The following is a 17,127-nucleotide window of genomic DNA, read 5'->3' on the forward strand; positions in this document are numbered from 1 at the left end:
ATATAACAGAGAAATACAATTTTGAATTTTTTGAACTACTAAAATCTACAGGTTTCTCTGACCATACAATGAGAATTTTGTGTATTTTTTGTATAAAAATGGTCACTTTTTCCTAGAAGATGTTTATGTTTCAAATATTACAGGAAAACAAGTATACTTTATAAATATTAAAATACCTTCTTTACTACTCTTTTTTATGCTACCTATAATTTGTTAGAAATAGAGCACATTTGAAACGGTTAGTTTTCTGCTTGGGAAAACTATTTTAAATATTTAAAATTGTAAGTCCTACAAACAAATTTTTAACTTAACTTTCAAGCATTTTTAAAAATTAAAATTAACTTAAATTTTTAATTTTTGATTTAAATGTAGTTGACATATTATTTTCAAGTATACAGCATAGTGATTTGACAATTACATACATTACAGAATGTTTACCACAGTAAGTGTGGTTACCATCTGTCACCAGAAAGTTATTGCAATATTATTCGTTATATTTCCTGTGCTGTACTTTCCATCCCTCTGACTTGCTTATTTTATAACTGGAAGTTTGCCCTTCCTAAGTCCCTTCAGCTATTTTGCCTATTTTCTCCTCCCCAGTTTCTTCTCTGTATTTGAGTTTGTTTCTCTTTGTATTATTTTTTAGATTTCACATATAAGTGAAATCTTACAGTATTTGTCTTTCTCCTGTCTGACTTACTTCAGTTAGCATAATACCCTCTAGGTCCATCCATGTTGTGAGTGGCAAGATCTCATTCTGTTTTATGGCTGAGTAATATTCCATTGTATGTATATACCGCATCTTTTTTATCCAATCATCTGTCTAATGATGGACATTTAGGTTGCTTTTATATCTTGGATATTGTAAACAGTGCTGCAGTAAACACAGTGGTGCATATATTTTTCAGAGTAGTGTTTTTGTTTTCTTTGGGTAAATACCCAGAAGTGCATCATGTGTTATTTTAATTTTTAAATTTTTGAGAAATCTTCATACTGTTTTCCATAACAACTGTACCAATTTATATTCCTTCCAATAGTGCATAAGGGTTTCCTTTTCTCCACATCCTTGCCAACACTTATTACTTCTTGTTTTTTTGATATTAGCCATTTTGATTGGTGTGAGGTAATATCTCATTGTGTTTTTGATTTTCATTTCCCTGATGATTAGTGATATTGACTATCTATTCATATGTCTGTTTGCCATCCTAAGTCTTCTTTGGAAAAATGTCTATTTAGGTCCTCTTATCTATTTTTAATCAGATGTTTTGTTTTTTTTTTTTTTTTTTGGTATTGAGTTGTATGAATTCTTTATATATTTTGGATATTAACCCCTTATCAGGTATGTCATTTGCACATTATCTTCTCCCTATTCAGGAAGTTGCCTTTTTGTTTTGTTAATGGTTTCCTTTGCTCTGCAAAAGCTTTTTAGTTTGATATAGTCTCAGTAGTTTATTTTTGCTTTTATTTCCTTTGCCTGAGAAGACATATACAGAAAAATATTGCTAAGGCTGATGTCCAAGAGTTTACTGCCTGTGTTTTCTTCTGGAGTTTTATGGTTCTAGGTCTCACATTTAGGTCTTTAATCCATTTTGAATTTATTTTTGTATATGGTTTAACAAAATGGTCCAGTTTCATTCTTTTGTATGTAGCTGTCCAGTTTTCCCAACACTATTAAAGAGACTGTCTTTTCCCCATTGTATATTTTCACCTCATTGTCATAGATTAATTGACCATATACACATAGGCTTATTTCTTGGCTGTCTACTCTATTCCATTGATCTGTGCATCTGTTTTTGTGTCAATACCATACTGTTTGGATTACTATAGCTTTGTAGTATAGTTTGAAATCTGGGATTGTGATAACCTCCAGCTTTTTTCTTTCTTAAGATTGGCTGTTCAGGGTCTTTTGTGGTTCCACACAGATTTTAGGATTATTTGTTCTAGTTCTATGAAAAATGCTGTTGGTATTTTGATAGGAATTGTATCCAATCTGTAGATTGCTTTGGGTAGTATAAACATGTTAACAATATTAATTCTTCCAATCCCATGAGCATGGTATATGTTTCCATTTTTTTGTGTCCTCTTCAATTTCTTTCATTAACATCTTCTAGTTTTCAGAATACAGGTAGGTCTTTTACCTCCTTACATCAATCATGAATTACATACCTTTTCTCTTTTAAAATATTTGTAAACATAAAAGTATTCTTCTTTCTTCTGTTCCTCAGGATGCAAAAATTGAAGCAGAAGAATTTACTAGACAACTGTATGTTGAACTCAAGTCTTCACCTCAGCCTCACCTAGTTCCTTTTCTTAAGGTAAAGTTGTCTGTTACTTTGAAGAAATTATTTGGATTAGATTATTTAAAATAATTTTTAAAAAATAATTGAAAACCTGAATATTTCAATATGACAGCAGTTTAATGTGAAAATACTAACAACGTAGGAGAGGGCTCTCAACTGTTGTCATCTGTTAACATTCATAGTCCATATTCTTTGGATTGGAACACTTTGAGAAAACAGAAGTAACACCTCATTCATGAACAAAACTTAATGATTATATTGTTAAAGCTTATATCCTCAAATATCTTGACTTTTCCATTAAAATAGGGCCTTCTGCTTTGTCCTAATAACTCATATTGTCTTAGAAATAAAAAAAATCTCATCGTGCCAAATTTAGTGGGAGAGCTGTTATTTTTAAAAACTGTTACTAGGCATACTCCTTTGACAATTTGTTGAATTAAATAGAATTTTAATGTAGAACAGTAACTTTGATAACAAGAGACTATAAAAATTATTTTTTGGGGGATATTCAGAAGCTGAAGAGGAATCGAATTGAAATTTATACAGTTATTAAAGACCTGGGATTATAGTGAACCACAGAGTCATCCCATAAATTTTGAAATAATGGAAGACAATTTGACTTAACTGTGTAGGGAGATGAAAGAGGTGCCACAGTGGAAGGCTCCTTTTGGTTGCCTCATAGAAGAAGAGTTGCAAGGAAAATGGGACACCTCTTCAGAAGGATATTAAAATAGTGGAAACTGTCACTAGAAGGGTGAGCACATTGATTAGGAGGATGCCAATCATGTGATATGAATTGTGGCTATAGCAACAGAATGTTTTAGCTAAAGGAGACTTGGTCTGGGGAAAGGCAAATTGCAGGTTCAGCAAAATACCTAATAATATCAAATAACTACTGCCCTGCTTTTTGGATGACCTTCTTGATTGAGAAGTTAGAGGCAGTTCTTCCTTGGGTCCCTTTCAATGCCTAAAGTTCTGTGAGCTATAGGTGTCTATATGACACTGACAACTCTTGAATTTATCTGTATTTCATACTCCCTGGAGACACCATGGGGGAGAAGGAAGATAATCAGTAGGCTTCTATTATGTATCCTATGCTTTGCTAGATACTTTTTATTTTTATTTTTTATTTTATTTTTATTTTTTGATTTTTAATATTTATTTTTGAGACAGAGAGACAGAGCATGAACAGGGGAGGGTCAGAGAGAGAGGGAGACACAGAATCCGAAGTAGGCTCCAGGCTCTGAGCTGTCAGCACAGAGCCCGACGCGGGGCTCGAACTCACGGACCGTGAGATCATGACCTGAGCCGAAGTCAGAGGCTTAACCGACTGAGCCACCCAGGCGCCCATGCTAGATGCTTTTTAAATTTGCATTGTTTGCGCTTAATTTTCATATCAGTCTTTTGAGAATACTAGGTGCTAGATTTTATAGTCGTTTCCATTTTGGAGATGAAAAAAACTTTAAATTGACTAATTTTTTTATCAAGCTCACAGGTCCAGAATTTATTCTACCTGACTATTTGTTTGATAATACTAACATTAAGTTGCCAAATGTTACACTAGGAAGTATTTGTGCTTTGTATGTATTTTTTTAAATTTATTTATTTATTAAAAAAAATTTTTTTTTAACACTTATTTTTTATTTTTTATTCAGAGAGAGACAGAGCACAAACGGGGGAGGGTAGAGAGAGAGTGGGAGACACAGAATCTGAAACAGGCTCCAGGCTCTGAGCTGTCAGCACACAGCCCGAGGCAGGGCTCGAACTCACGGACCGCTCACGGACCGCGAAATCATGACCTGAGCCGAAGTTGGACGCCCAACTGACTGAGCCACCCAGGCGCCCCAAGTTTATTTATTTTTGAGAGAGAGAGAGAGTGTGTGAGCATGTGCATGTGTGTGCATGAGCAGAGGGAAGGGCAGAGAGAGAGAGGGAGACAGAGAACCATAAGAAGGCTCCATGCTGTCAGCACAGAGCCCAGCATGGGACTCAATCTCACAAACGGTGAGATTGGGACCTGAGCTGAAATCAAGGGCCAGAAGCGTAACCAACTGAACCACCCAGGCATCCCTTTATGTGTTTTTTAAGCATCTATTAAGTTTTGTGATTTTTTTTTTTTTTTTTTTTTTTTTTTTTTTTTTGGTGAGAATTTTTTTCTCATTTTTGAAAGCTTTTGGACATTGAATGTGGCATAGAGATGCCACATTTAAACTTAACTCTGGCCAGCTGATCAAGAGATAATTTAGACATATATTTTTTATTATCTCTTTGAGTCTCATTAATTAATTTATTAAAACAATTTTTTTAATGTTTATTCATTTTTCAGAGACAGAGCATGAATGGGGGAGGGGCAGAGAGAGGGAGACAGAATCTGAAGCAGGCTCCAGGCTCTGAGCTGTCAGCACAGAGCCCGACGCTGGGCTCCAAGTCACGAACTGTGAGATTGTGACCTGAGCTGAAGTCGGACGTTCAACCGACTGGGCCACCCAGATGCCCCTGAGTCTCATTATTTTAACATTTTTTTTCAATTGTGTTTTTCTCAGGATCCCCTCATGTTAGAATTCTAGCTTAAATTTAATCAGATCACTTCATCTGTTCATGTGTTTCCAAAGCAGCTTGTTTTTAAAGTTTGGAAAAAGATTATGAGAGATTGTTTCTTACTTTCTTTTGTTACCATTTACATACATATTTGAAAACCTTCAGAGAGCTTTTCAATCCTTTTTAATCAAAAAAAAAAAGTAAAGGAAGTAACTATAAGAAAAGGAAGAACAATGGTTCTCATTTGCTTCTTAAATAAAGGCAGTCTGACTGAATTTAAATGTCAAAACAAGGAAACCTTCCAAACAGCCCTTGAATTCACCAAAAGATAACCTACTATCTTGCCTCCTTTTCCATTTTTTTTTTCTTTCTTAAAAACAAAATCCCCAGGGACAAAAAGAATGTTCTACTTTTTAGTTTGAACACCCTTTACTCTTTTAGAAGGGTGTGAGGGACACCAATGTAAAATCCTGTCAAAATATTCTAGCTTGGGAAACCTAAGGGGCTCAGTCAGTTAAGTGTCCCACTTTTGATTTTGGCTCAGATCATGAGATTGAGCCCTGAGTTGGGCTCCATGCTGAGTGTGGAGCCTGCTTAAGATCGTCTCTCCCCCCCACATCCCCCCAAAAGACTCTCTCCCTCCCTCTCCCTCTGCTTTTCCCCCACCGCATGCATGCACTCGCATTCTATCTCAAATAAATAACACAAATGAATAAACAGACAAATAGTTAAATAAATAAATGAAAATATTCTAGCTCAATTAAGGAAATTGACCTTGTTTGTATTAGTTTTATTTTTGTTTTTTCTTGTATTACTTTTATTTTGATTTAAGACTGTCTATCCAAAGCTTGAAAGTTGTTTACTAAAACCTTTTTTTTGATAGATTCTATTGTTATAAAACAAACTTATAGATACTAAGATTATTAGTGATCTATTATGGGGTATAGGTAAATATAAACAAGTATACACAGTGTTTTTATTTTACTAAATTGGTATTGAGGTATACAAAATAAGTTTAATATTGGGAGATAATTTCCTGTTGAAAAATAAAGCACTTTGGGGCTTTAAATTGACTGTATCCTGGATTTTGACAGGATATGAATATGAAGTGATACCAGATTTCCTCAACTGAAACACCTGATATACTTTTGATTTGTTTTATGTTGTAAAGCTATGAAAAATACAAAGCTATGAAGTACTAAATCCTTTAGTTTTACTAGCAGTTGATTTATTTAATCAGGTTCTTTTTTCTCCCGTTTCTAGAAAAGTGTGATTGCCTTACGACAACTCATGCCCAACTCCCAGAGCTTTATTCAGCAGTGTGTTCAGCAGACCTGTAGTGAGGTTGTCATTGCTACCTGTACCACAACAGCAGCCACTTCTCCCGTGGTGACAACAACAGTTTGCTCCATCCAGCCTGAAAAACCCATCATTGTTTCTGGAACAACAACAGCCAGCACTGTGTCAGTGCCAGCTCTGAATCCACTTGCTGGCCCAGGGGGAGCAAAACCAGGAGTTGTGACACTTCATTCTCTGGGTCCACCTGCTGCACCAGGAGGAACAGCAGCTGGAACGGTTTTGCTTCAGACTCCAAAACCACTGGTGACATCTATACAGAACACAGTCACAGCAGTCTCCCTCCCACCTGAGAAGCCAGCTGTCTCTGGGGCAGCAGTCACGCTGGCTCTCCCTGCGGTGACTTTCGGAGAACCTTCGGCAGCAGCTGTCTGTCTTCCGTCTGTGAAACCTGTCATGACCTCTGCTGGGACCACATCTGACAAGCCTGTCATTGCTCCAGTCCAGATAAAACTTGCACCACCAGGCCCCGTCCTTTCTCAGCCGGCTGGTATTCCACAGGCAGTTAAAGTCAAACAACTAGTGAGTAACGTTCATTTCTTCCTCAGTTTCTTCTTTTGAAAATTTCAAACATTCAGAAAGCTGGCAAGGCTAGTAAAACAGGCCCCTGCGTATCCTTGACTGAGTTTGAATACTTGGTAACATTTTGCCATATTCGTTTAGTTTCTTCCTCTCTCTGTTCACACACATAAGCACACGCACATAACTTTTTCCTGAACCATTTGAGAGCTTATTGCAGAAGTCGTGATGTTGCATCTCTAAGCTAAGTACTGTGTATCTCCTACTGAAAAGGATTTTTTCTCTAACATAAGGGCCTCACACTTATTATCATATGTGGAAAGTTAGTATTGGTACAGTTATTTTCCTAGTTGTGCCAACAGTGTCCTTTACAGCTACTTTTTTTCTGATAGAGAACTGCCTGTTACATTCACCTGTCTTTTCTCTTTAGGCTCCTTTAATCCAGAACAGCTCCCCAGCCTTTCATGGTTGCTCATTATCTTGTAATAGTTTAAGTGCCCAGGCTAGTTGTTTTGCAGAATGTCCTTTGTTATGTCTAATTGTTTCCTCAAGTTAAGATTCAGACTAAATCTTTTTGACAAGGTTATTACAGAGGTAATGTTATGGTAACAGTTCTCAAGAAAAATATGCTAAGAGGGGAGGGAAACGGTGAGGGGAATAGATGAGTATGAAGCTGTGTTTTTTCCTAAACTTGGTAGGTTGGGAGGTTCTTGGATGAAAGAAACCTTAGCTATTTATCAATTAGCGCTGTTAACACTTAGAAATAAAACTGTCAGTTATTTTACCAGTTTATTGGTAATAAACTGCTATTTGGGAATAGCAGAGCATTAGATTCAGGACAAGCAAGCTATGGCAAAATCACAGGCACATCTAGAGAGCAGAAGAGAATGGCCTTGTATAGAGGAAAGGAGGAAGTTGGAAAAGGCTGTTATAATCAAAAGTCCTTTGGAGTAAACACAGTTCGATGTGTAGTAGCTTCTCCTTGGCGGAGTTGTGACAGTCTCTCTCTCATCAGCTGGGCTGTTGCTGGGCAAGATGAAAATCTTTCTTCCTCCTGCAGTCGTAGTAAAGGATAGGTTTCTTCCTGTTCAGAATGCAAGGTACCTCTCTTTGTGTTGGGGTCTGCAGCTGATGACTAGTTGTAGGGTGTGAGAGGTTCCCCTTTTGGCTTCCTGGCTCATTTTCATGGGGCTTCCCCTTATTTTCAGTGTTTAGAACATTTTAGTTGATTCAAGACAGGTGGTGAGAGTATTATTAATAACCTGTGGGAGATAGTACATGGTGAGTTAAGAATCACATTTCTTGGGATGCCTGGATGGCTCAGTCGGTTGAGCGTCTGACTTCGGCTCAGGTTGTGATCTCAAGGCTTGTGAGTTTGAGCCCCACATTGGGCTCTGTGCTGACAGCTCAGAGCCTGGATCCTGTTTCAGATTGTGTGTCTCCCTCTCTCTCTGCCCCTCCCCCATTCATGCTCTTTGTGTCTCTCTCTTTCTAAAATAAACATTAAAAAAATAATAAGTAAAATAAAAATTATTTTTCTTTTTGCTTACCTTATACTGTAACTAACACCTGTTACACTAGCTGTTCTAGTATAGTTTTGGTAATTGCCCTTGTTTTCTTTTATAAATCTTTTTGTTAAAGGCTGTGTGTTGAATCTCTTTGTTTTAGTTTTTATTCTGCTTCTGGGAATAATAAAATCCAAGTAGACTTACTAGCCTTGTTTGTGTGATCAGGAGCAGAGGTTAGTATCTGTGGATGATTGTCTTTGAGGCAGAAGGTAGCAATGGGTTTAAGATGAAAGAAGGAAGATCAATATGGACAATCAAACTCCTGAGTAGGTAGGAAGTAATAGCCATTTCCTGGGTGCTAATCTTTTTTTCATCCCTTCCCACTCAGGGTCTGATTTTCAAATACAGAAATGTGCCTGCCTTGCAGGGTTTCTCTTGGGTTGTCTGAATTTAATCTCAGACTTGAAACCTTTTTAGAAGCAGTGATTCTTAAATATCAGTCTGAGCAGCCAGCTTTGGGAACCACTGAAACAGAGTAATTGCCTCAAGGAAAGGCCTGTTTTTTGGGAGCACTGAACAGAATTGAAATCCTCTTTACAGGTCATAAGTGATTCTTGAATCAGTGCTAATCTTTATTGAACATTTATACTATTATTAGTTCCTGAAGTGAAATAATACTTTATAGCTATGTAGAATTTTAAAAGCATGTCATGTATTAACTATGGGTTTTAAAATAATTTTGTGATAAAGAAAAGGCAGTGAGAAAACTAAGACTCTGGAAACATTAAGTGACCCATCCACTGGCACTCAACAAGTATTGGATCTCAGACTAGAACCTAGTGTCTTTCCCATTAGAGTATGGTACTCATGACAAGAACTTCTAAGTTTCTAGAGTGTCCTGAAACAGAAAAGCTATGTGGTAATAATATCTTGATAGCATTTATGTTTTGTAGCTTTGACTTGTTATACATTAGGAACAATTTCAGTAAAGAAAAAATGTAACAGAAAATCCAGTGGATGGTGCCTGGCTAGCCCAGTACTTCGAGTATGCAGCTCTGGATCTCAGGGTTGTGAGTTGGAGCCCCACGTTGGATACAGAGATTACTTAACAATAAAATCTAAGAAAGAAAGAGAAAAAGAATGAATGAATCCAATGGTAAATGTTAGGGGTTTTTTGACTTATTACTTTCATTTGTATAATGTGGAGTATTTTAATTTTCCTTGTGAATTCTGCTTTCTTGTTTAGCCTTTGTTTGTTTACATTTTTTTTTTTTTTTTTTTTTAAGTAGGCTCCATGCCCAATGGTGGGGCTTAAACTCAGGACCCTGAGATTGAGAGTTGCATGCTCTACCTACTGAGCCAGCCAGGCACCCCGTTTGGCCTTTGTTTTAATTTTACTCAACACATTTGATGTCAGTATTCATACCTTCATATTTAAAAATGACAAACACTAGAGCAATAGACACTGAAGATGCATTGTAATCTGTTTTGTAACACATTTTTACCTGGGGCACAAAACAAGATAAGCCATTCTGTATGGTAATGCCACAGAGAGGACTGAACTAGGATATTTTTTCAAATTAATGTGGAAAATTAATATTTACTAAAGTGCTTATTAGTATTAGGTGAGCCCATTTTAAACCATTGTCCAATTTAATCCCAGATAGGTGAGAAGGAAAATAGGATGCTAGAAACATAAGAAAGTATTCAGTGCAGCTTTTAAGAAAGATGGCAAATAATAATTTGAGATATGAGAATTGCCATACTGGATCAAATCTGTGGTCTGGGCAACTCAGGATGTAGTCTCTAAAAATGAGCTGAAGAATGGGGCACCTGGGTGGCTCAGTTTGTTAGGCATCAGACTTCACCTTGGGTCATGATCTCACAGTTTGTGAGTTTGAGCCCTGCTTGAGGCTCTGTGCTCACTGTGCAGAGCCTGGAGCCTTCTTCAGATTCTGTGTCTCTCTCTCTCTGCCCCTCCTCTTCTCATATTCATGCTCATGCTCTGTCTCTTTCTCTTTCTCTCAAAAATAATAAACATTAGGGGCGTCTGGGTGGCTCAGTCGGTTAAGCGTTCGACACTGGCTCAGGTCATGATCTCATGGTTCGTGAGTTTGAGTCCCATGTCAGGTTCTGTACTAATATCTCAGAGCCTGGAGCCTGCTTTGGAATTTGTGTCTCCCTCTCTGTCTGCTCCTCCTCTGTTTGCACTCTCTCTCTCAAAAATTAATAAAACATCAAAAGAAATTTTAAAAATATATAAATAAACGTTAAAAAAATTAAAAATGAGCTGAATGCAAGTATTACTGTTCAATATTAGTTTTTAAATTTGTTTATTCCCTTTAATAATTGATCGTGAATTTTAAAATTCCTTCTTTATACTTTATCTGTTTCTAGCATTTCTACTAATTTTTCTGGAAATTGTATAGGTTTCCTGCTTTCTAGATGTTTTCTATATCCATGCTTTTGAGCTATAAGAATCCTCTTAATCTCCCATTGCAGGGTTTAAATTTTATAGAATTATTGCTTTATGAAATTATACATTTTTATTCCAGATTAAAGAGGCCCTTCCCCATTTTTTTTTAAATTTAGATTTATTACTACATGTTATCTTTTCTATCTCATTGATTATTGTATGTTAACCTCTGGGGATCTGCTTAAAGTTCTCATCAGAAGAATTGACTTGTTCACAGCTTCCGTAGATGAAAGTTTTTCATTTTGTGCCAGTAGTTCATTGCTTTGTATATTTTAGTCCTCAAATGCTTGAATTATTGAAATGTGGACCTAATCAGTAGTTCTTTTGATTTCATCTGAGAATCTAGTTTTTATAAATGTTAATGTTATTATCTATTAATTCTAGCATAGCAGGTGTTATATGATGTTACACACTCTAAATGTTAAGCTTAACGTTTTTACCTTTAAAGTTAGTGAAAGAGAGTGGATGATATGTAGTATAGTCTACTGATGATGGATAGGTAATAAGTAGAAGCTTTCAGAAGTTTCAGCACTTAAACAGTTTTCTTAGGATATTTGTGAAAAAACTGTTTTACTCATAATTGAGCAAAAGCTAAATTTAATTTAAAGTATAATTTAAATTAAATTTAAACTTAATTAACAAAAGGTAATTTAATAGAGAACTAAATTTTAATTTCAGTTTGGTCATTTTAAAAATTAAATTTGATATATTTTAATAACTAATTTTACCATATAAAAATTAAACAATAAGTCTCTAAAGTCCACAACATGTATGAATAAAATTCATGAATGAGAAAGTTAATTCAAAATTCCTGGTCTGTATTTTTAGGGAAAAGAAAAATGCTGATAATTTTAGAGAGCAAACTGAATGTTACCACTCTTAGTAGTAATATTGTATTATATGTTGTTAGTTCAATATCTTTAAAAACAGTTTATACTTGGAGATAGGGCAGGAAGCTTTTATATTATCTTGGATATTTTTCTTATTTCAAATATATATTTCCCCGAGCACCTGGGGTGGCTCAGTCTGTTGAGTGTCTGACTCTGGATTTTGGTTCAGGTCCTGATCCCAGGCTTATGGAATTGAGCTCTGTGTCATGGAGCCTCCTTAAGGTTCTCTCTCCCTCCCTCATTCCCTCCCTCTCTCCCTCTGCCCCCTTTCCCTTGCTTGCACATGGGCATGTGCATGCGCTTTCTCTCTCTCTCTGTAGAAAATATGTATATATGTCTGTGTGTGTGTGTGTGTGTGTGTATATATATGTATGTATGTATGTATATATATATATATATATACATACATACATACATATGACTCTTTTATCTGCATTTCTTCCTTAACAGAATTGTAGGCATTTGATAAATAAGTGGCCAAGTATGTCCAACAGTCATTCTCCAAATATTACGGTTTTGTGGATATCAGATGAAAACAAGTACTAGTACATTATTAAATGTGGTAATTTTCCATTTCATTCCATTGAAGTAAAGCTGATTTCTTAAATTGATCTAGAATATTAGAAAAGATTTATTCTTGTTGCATTGTATTTTCCTCTGGTACCTAATTATTTTGAAGTAAGGGACCCATTAAAGAATTTTAAACAAATATATCTTTATATGAAATACTATATGAGATGTAACTCTGCTGACTGTCTCTGACTTCAGTTTTCACTGGACATGGAGAAGTGTTTTCAAGGGTATAAATTTTAGTTTCTGAGTATGCTGGTGGCCACTATATTTATTAGAGAAGTTAAAGTAAAAATTGAGTAGGAAAAAAAAACAAAACAAGGATCATTAATTGTTTTATTGGCTCAGGTAGTTCACTCTCCGTTTCATATTGGACTGACCTAAGGATCCAGATTTAAGCAGTTTGTATTTTTTTCTTTCTTTTTTTGCATTCTGTTAAGTGTGAAAAGAGAGGTAGAATTCCAGTTGATGGTTGTAGTCCCACTCAAATGGGACTGAGGAAAGTTTTGGTGAAGAAAGAAATTGAATTCAAGTAAGGTACCTTTATTTACCATGTGTATTTAGGGTTGCATAGAAGATTCTCCACATGCCATATTTAATCAGAGTTTATATAATAGTATATAGATTGATTAATGCTAGTTCATTTAAATTTACTTGAGTTTTTTTTTTTTCTTTTAATTGGCAAGGATACATTAGAATTGATGGACAATAAACTATTTAGAAACAGTGTTTACAGTATTAGGTCATCTTATTTTTGCTTTATCAAAGAAAATGTTTTATTATGGAAATTTTGAAACATAGCAGTGTTGAAGTTCATAGTGAACACCTGTATAGCAACCACCCAGATTCTGTTTATAATTACTATACTTGATTTATCATGTATTTATCCAGCCTTCAATCATCTTATTTGATGGTTTCAAAGACTTCTTCCTAAATAGTTAAACATGCATATTATTAACTACAGTTCAGTATTTCCTGTTCTTTTTCTTTTTAGCTAAAATCTACATACAGTGATGTACACAAATTTTAAATGTACCATTGGATAAGTTCTGGCAGTTAGTGTATACTTCTGTGTAACTCAGATCCCCTACCAAGTTATAGTATGTTAACATCATCTTGAAGTACCCTTGTGTTCCTTCTCAGTCCCCACCCCAACATCCCCAGAAGCAACAACTCTTTTGATAATTTTCTCCCACAGATTACTTTTGTTTGTTCTAGAATTTCATATGAATCAAATCTTACAATAAGCACATTTAAAATTTAACAAAAATTTATAGGTTCTCACTTTTTTTTTAATGTTCATTATTGAGAGAGAGAGAGAGCATGAGTGGGTGAGGAGCAGAGAAAAAGGAAAACACAGAATCTGAAGCAGGCTCCAGGCTCTGAGCTCTCAGCACAGAGCCTGGCACAGGGCTCAAACTCACGACCTGCAAGATCATGACATGAGCCGAAGTCGGACGCTCAACTGACTGAGCCACCCGGTCACCCCTATAGGTTCTCAATTTTAAGCAGCATTTACAGATTCCTATAAAAGCTGGTGGTATAATTAAGAATTCATTTGAGCACATTTTTTAAAATGTTTTTTTATTTTAGAGAGAGAGAGCAAGCAGGGGAGGGGCAGAGAGAGAGGGAGACAGAGGATGCGAAGCAGGCCCCATGCTGTCAGCCCAGAGCCCGATGCGGGGCTCCAACTCACAAACCACGAGATCATGACGGGAGCTGAAGTCTGACGCTTAACTGACTTAGCCACCCAGGCGCCCCTGAGCACATTTTTAAGAGTTTAGAAGGCCCATTAAATTAAAGAAACAGCATGTTCTAAGCTTTACCAAGATTGAGTTTTAATTTAGATTGGGCATGGCAAATAAGTTTCAACTTTCATTGTAGGATTTGACTGGAGCTCTGTGTTAAGATTCTGAGGCTGAATGTGGGCATATAGAAGTGTTTAGTGGTGTATGCCATTGTCCCAGAAGGTAAGGAATTGTGGTACAAGAACCATATATTAGCTGTTCCTGAGAAATGGTTGGCAACTAACTAACTGACTTTTATACTGCAGCTTTTGTTTAGTTAGGGTCTTCTATTTTCTGGAAGTCAACCTTACTGAGTTCATTCCGGTAATCACATATTGAATAATGTATAGAAATTAGAGGAGATAGTAAGTGATTGAATCCAGTAGCTGTGTGTGCATGCACTACTTGAGTTATTTACAGATAAACATTTGATTGCTGTGTATTTATGAATAGGGGAGTAGGTGAGGGTTGAAATACAGAGAAAGCAATAGTTCCTTGTCACATATCCCAGAGCATAATGTAAAAATCATAATTAAAAAAAAAAAACCTAAGTAATGTTATGTAGCCCTAGACCTATATTTCTATGAACTATTAGAACATTAATTTATTTTAAGATTCAAATAAAACATCAGAATTTGACATGTCAAGATAAAAGGCTAAGGTATGTGCTACTTAGTGATTTTCCTTGCTAGTGGTTTTTTGGAGGGAAATAAAGGACTTAAGTTTGCAAAAATATGATACAGCTTTCTTTTGCTTGCCAAGTAGGAATAAATATCTCTTCAGGTAAATTTCCATCTCTCTGCAATAATTTCTCAATCTCCATAAGATGCCTAATACTGTGGTTTTAAGTGGTACTTTGAAAGAACGCTAATGAATGCTCTTCTACTTTCTCACTCATTGTATTTTATTTTGTTCAGCAAGCGTGCAGTGTGCTGTACATGCTGCCCCAAGTGTCATAATCATTAAGATGAGGAATAATAGGGATCCAGGGTTATTTAAATCCCAGCTCAGAACTTTGTGATATGTATAAATACCATGTATCATATACATTTATATAAATATTTGTATATTCATAATATATATAATAATTATAAACATGTATAAAGATATATTTATATGTTTTTAACTGGCATATTTGTCTCCCCCCATGTGTATGATCTTGATCCCATGTGGGCTGTAGGCAGGGCCAGGCACACCTGGGATCCTACGGGTGGGCACTGAGGCTTGCTTTCCCCAGCTTGTTCTTGTCAGGGCCACATAGTGGTGCCTCGGTCCCATGGGTGCTATCCCTGTCTGCCCCACCTCCACTCCTTATAGTCCAGGTCACATACAGCCAGGCTGTGTAGGGCCCGCATCCACCTCAGGGACAGAGCTTCGGGCTATTACGTGAGTACCTATCAGAATGGTATGAAGACTAACTCACCACACACACACACATACACACACACACGTGTGTGTGTGTATGTGTGTGTGTGTGTGTGTGTATACATATATATGTATATATATGTATGTGTGTGTGTGTATATATATATATATATATATATATATATATATATATTTTTTTTTTTTTTTTTTTTTTTTTTTTTTTTTTTTTTTTTCCCCTTAAGAAAGAGAAGGGTGCAAGTGAGCAAGGGACAGAGAGAGAGAGAATCTCACGAGGGACAGAGAGAGAAGCAGAGCTCACCGGAAGCAGGGCTTGTCGTTTTTGTTGTTGTTGTTTGTTTTGTTTTTACATCGGAAGCAGGGCTCATGCTTACCTAATGTGGGACTTGAACTCTCAAAAGGTGAGATCATGACCTGAGCTGAAGTCAGATGCTTAACCACTGAGGCACCCAGGCACCCTCTAATAATATTTTATTATTGTTTTTCAAAATTAAAATACTGAAAAAGAATACTTAGTAAAGGATATTAAGGAAGAAAATGTGAGTGAATGGGGAAAGAGGCCAGAATTGTAAGGATTGTTTCTGTTAAGATTCAGTCTGAATGCATAAATGTAACTGTGAATGCATATTTCATTGTAGAATTTATTATTTTTCTAGTAATATTAATTTGAAAACTCAACTTCATTTTTCTAATTATAAATGTAGTATATGCTAATCATAAAAAAGCAAATAATGCAGATACCTATAAAGTATATATAAAATATAGAATAAAGAAATACACAGCATCCAGGTGGCTCAGTCAGTTAAGTGTCCAACTCTTGATTTTGGCTCACGTCCTGATCTCATATACCTGACAGTGCAGCCTGCTTTGGATTCCCTCCCTCTCTCTCTGCCCCTCCCCCCCCCGCCCCTCCCCTGCTCATATGCATACTCTCAAAATAAATGAAATAAATAATTAAAAAGAAAAAAGGGGCACCTGGGTGGCCCAGTCAGTTAGGCCTCTAACTCTTGGTTTCGGCTCAGGGCATGATCTCACAGTTCTGTGGGGTTGGATTCTCTCTTTCTCCCCCTATCTCTGCCCCTCTCCCACTTGCACTCTCTCAAAATAAATAAATAAACTAAAAAAAAAAAAAAAAAAAAGAGAATATGATCCAAATGGAGAGTTAAATTGGGCAGTGGATAGTGTAAATTTGAATTACACTCTAAAAAGAAAACACAGTAAAACCTTGGATTGCGAGTATCTTGTTCTGCGAGTGTTCTGCAAGACGAGCAAACATTTCTAATAAATTTTAACCTGATCAATGAGTGATGCCTTACAATACAAGTAGTATGTGACGCCAAACATCACATGATCACAGCTGAGCCAGTGGTTCTTCTCTGTCTCTCTTCAGTGTGGGATTGTGGGTGATCGTGTCCCATACTCAGATACTTGGTCTCAGGCCACAGCGTTTGGCAGAAATCTGATTTTTCAGAATGTTGGAAGGTGCCCACAACTGGCATCCTACCGTTGGATCCAACTGTTGCATTGTGAGCAACAACAAGAGGTTATGGAGGAGATCTCCTATGCAGAGGAGGAGGAAAAAAAGGTGGAGGAATCCACCACTTCAAATGAGATTAGGGAGATGTGTACAATGTGGGAAGCTGCAAAATTTTGTAGAAAAGCACCACCTGAATACAGCTGTAGCAGTGTGAGGGATGAATCTGTTTAATGACAAAGCAACGTCACATTTCCACAAAATCCTCAAAAGGAGGCAAAAGCAAGTGTCATTGGATAGGTTCCTTGTTAAAGTTGCACAAAAAG

General features: G+C 36.3%; 1 protein-coding gene across 7 annotated transcripts in view; it reads left to right on the forward strand.

Annotated features, from left to right (window-relative positions):
* TAF4B (TATA-box binding protein associated factor 4b) overlaps nt 1–17,127 on the forward strand; it is a 179,024-nt gene that overhangs the window by 21,786 nt on the left and 140,111 nt on the right. For all 7 annotated transcript variants that reach the window (XR_006195060.1, XR_006195061.1, XM_042909611.1 and 4 more), the window contains 2 exons: nt 2,226–2,315; nt 6,102–6,716. Coding sequence is in view for 5 of the 7 variants with exons in the window: in XM_042909611.1 (XP_042765545.1) it covers nt 2,226–2,315; nt 6,102–6,716 (705 nt within the window). In the remaining 2 variants the exon portion in view is untranslated. The remainder of the gene's footprint in view (nt 1–2,225; nt 2,316–6,101; nt 6,717–17,127) is intronic.

Source organism: Panthera leo, chromosome D3 (genome assembly GCF_018350215.1).
Source record: "Panthera leo isolate Ple1 chromosome D3, P.leo_Ple1_pat1.1, whole genome shotgun sequence".
In the NCBI taxonomy this organism is placed as follows: Eukaryota; Metazoa; Chordata; class Mammalia; order Carnivora; family Felidae; genus Panthera; species Panthera leo.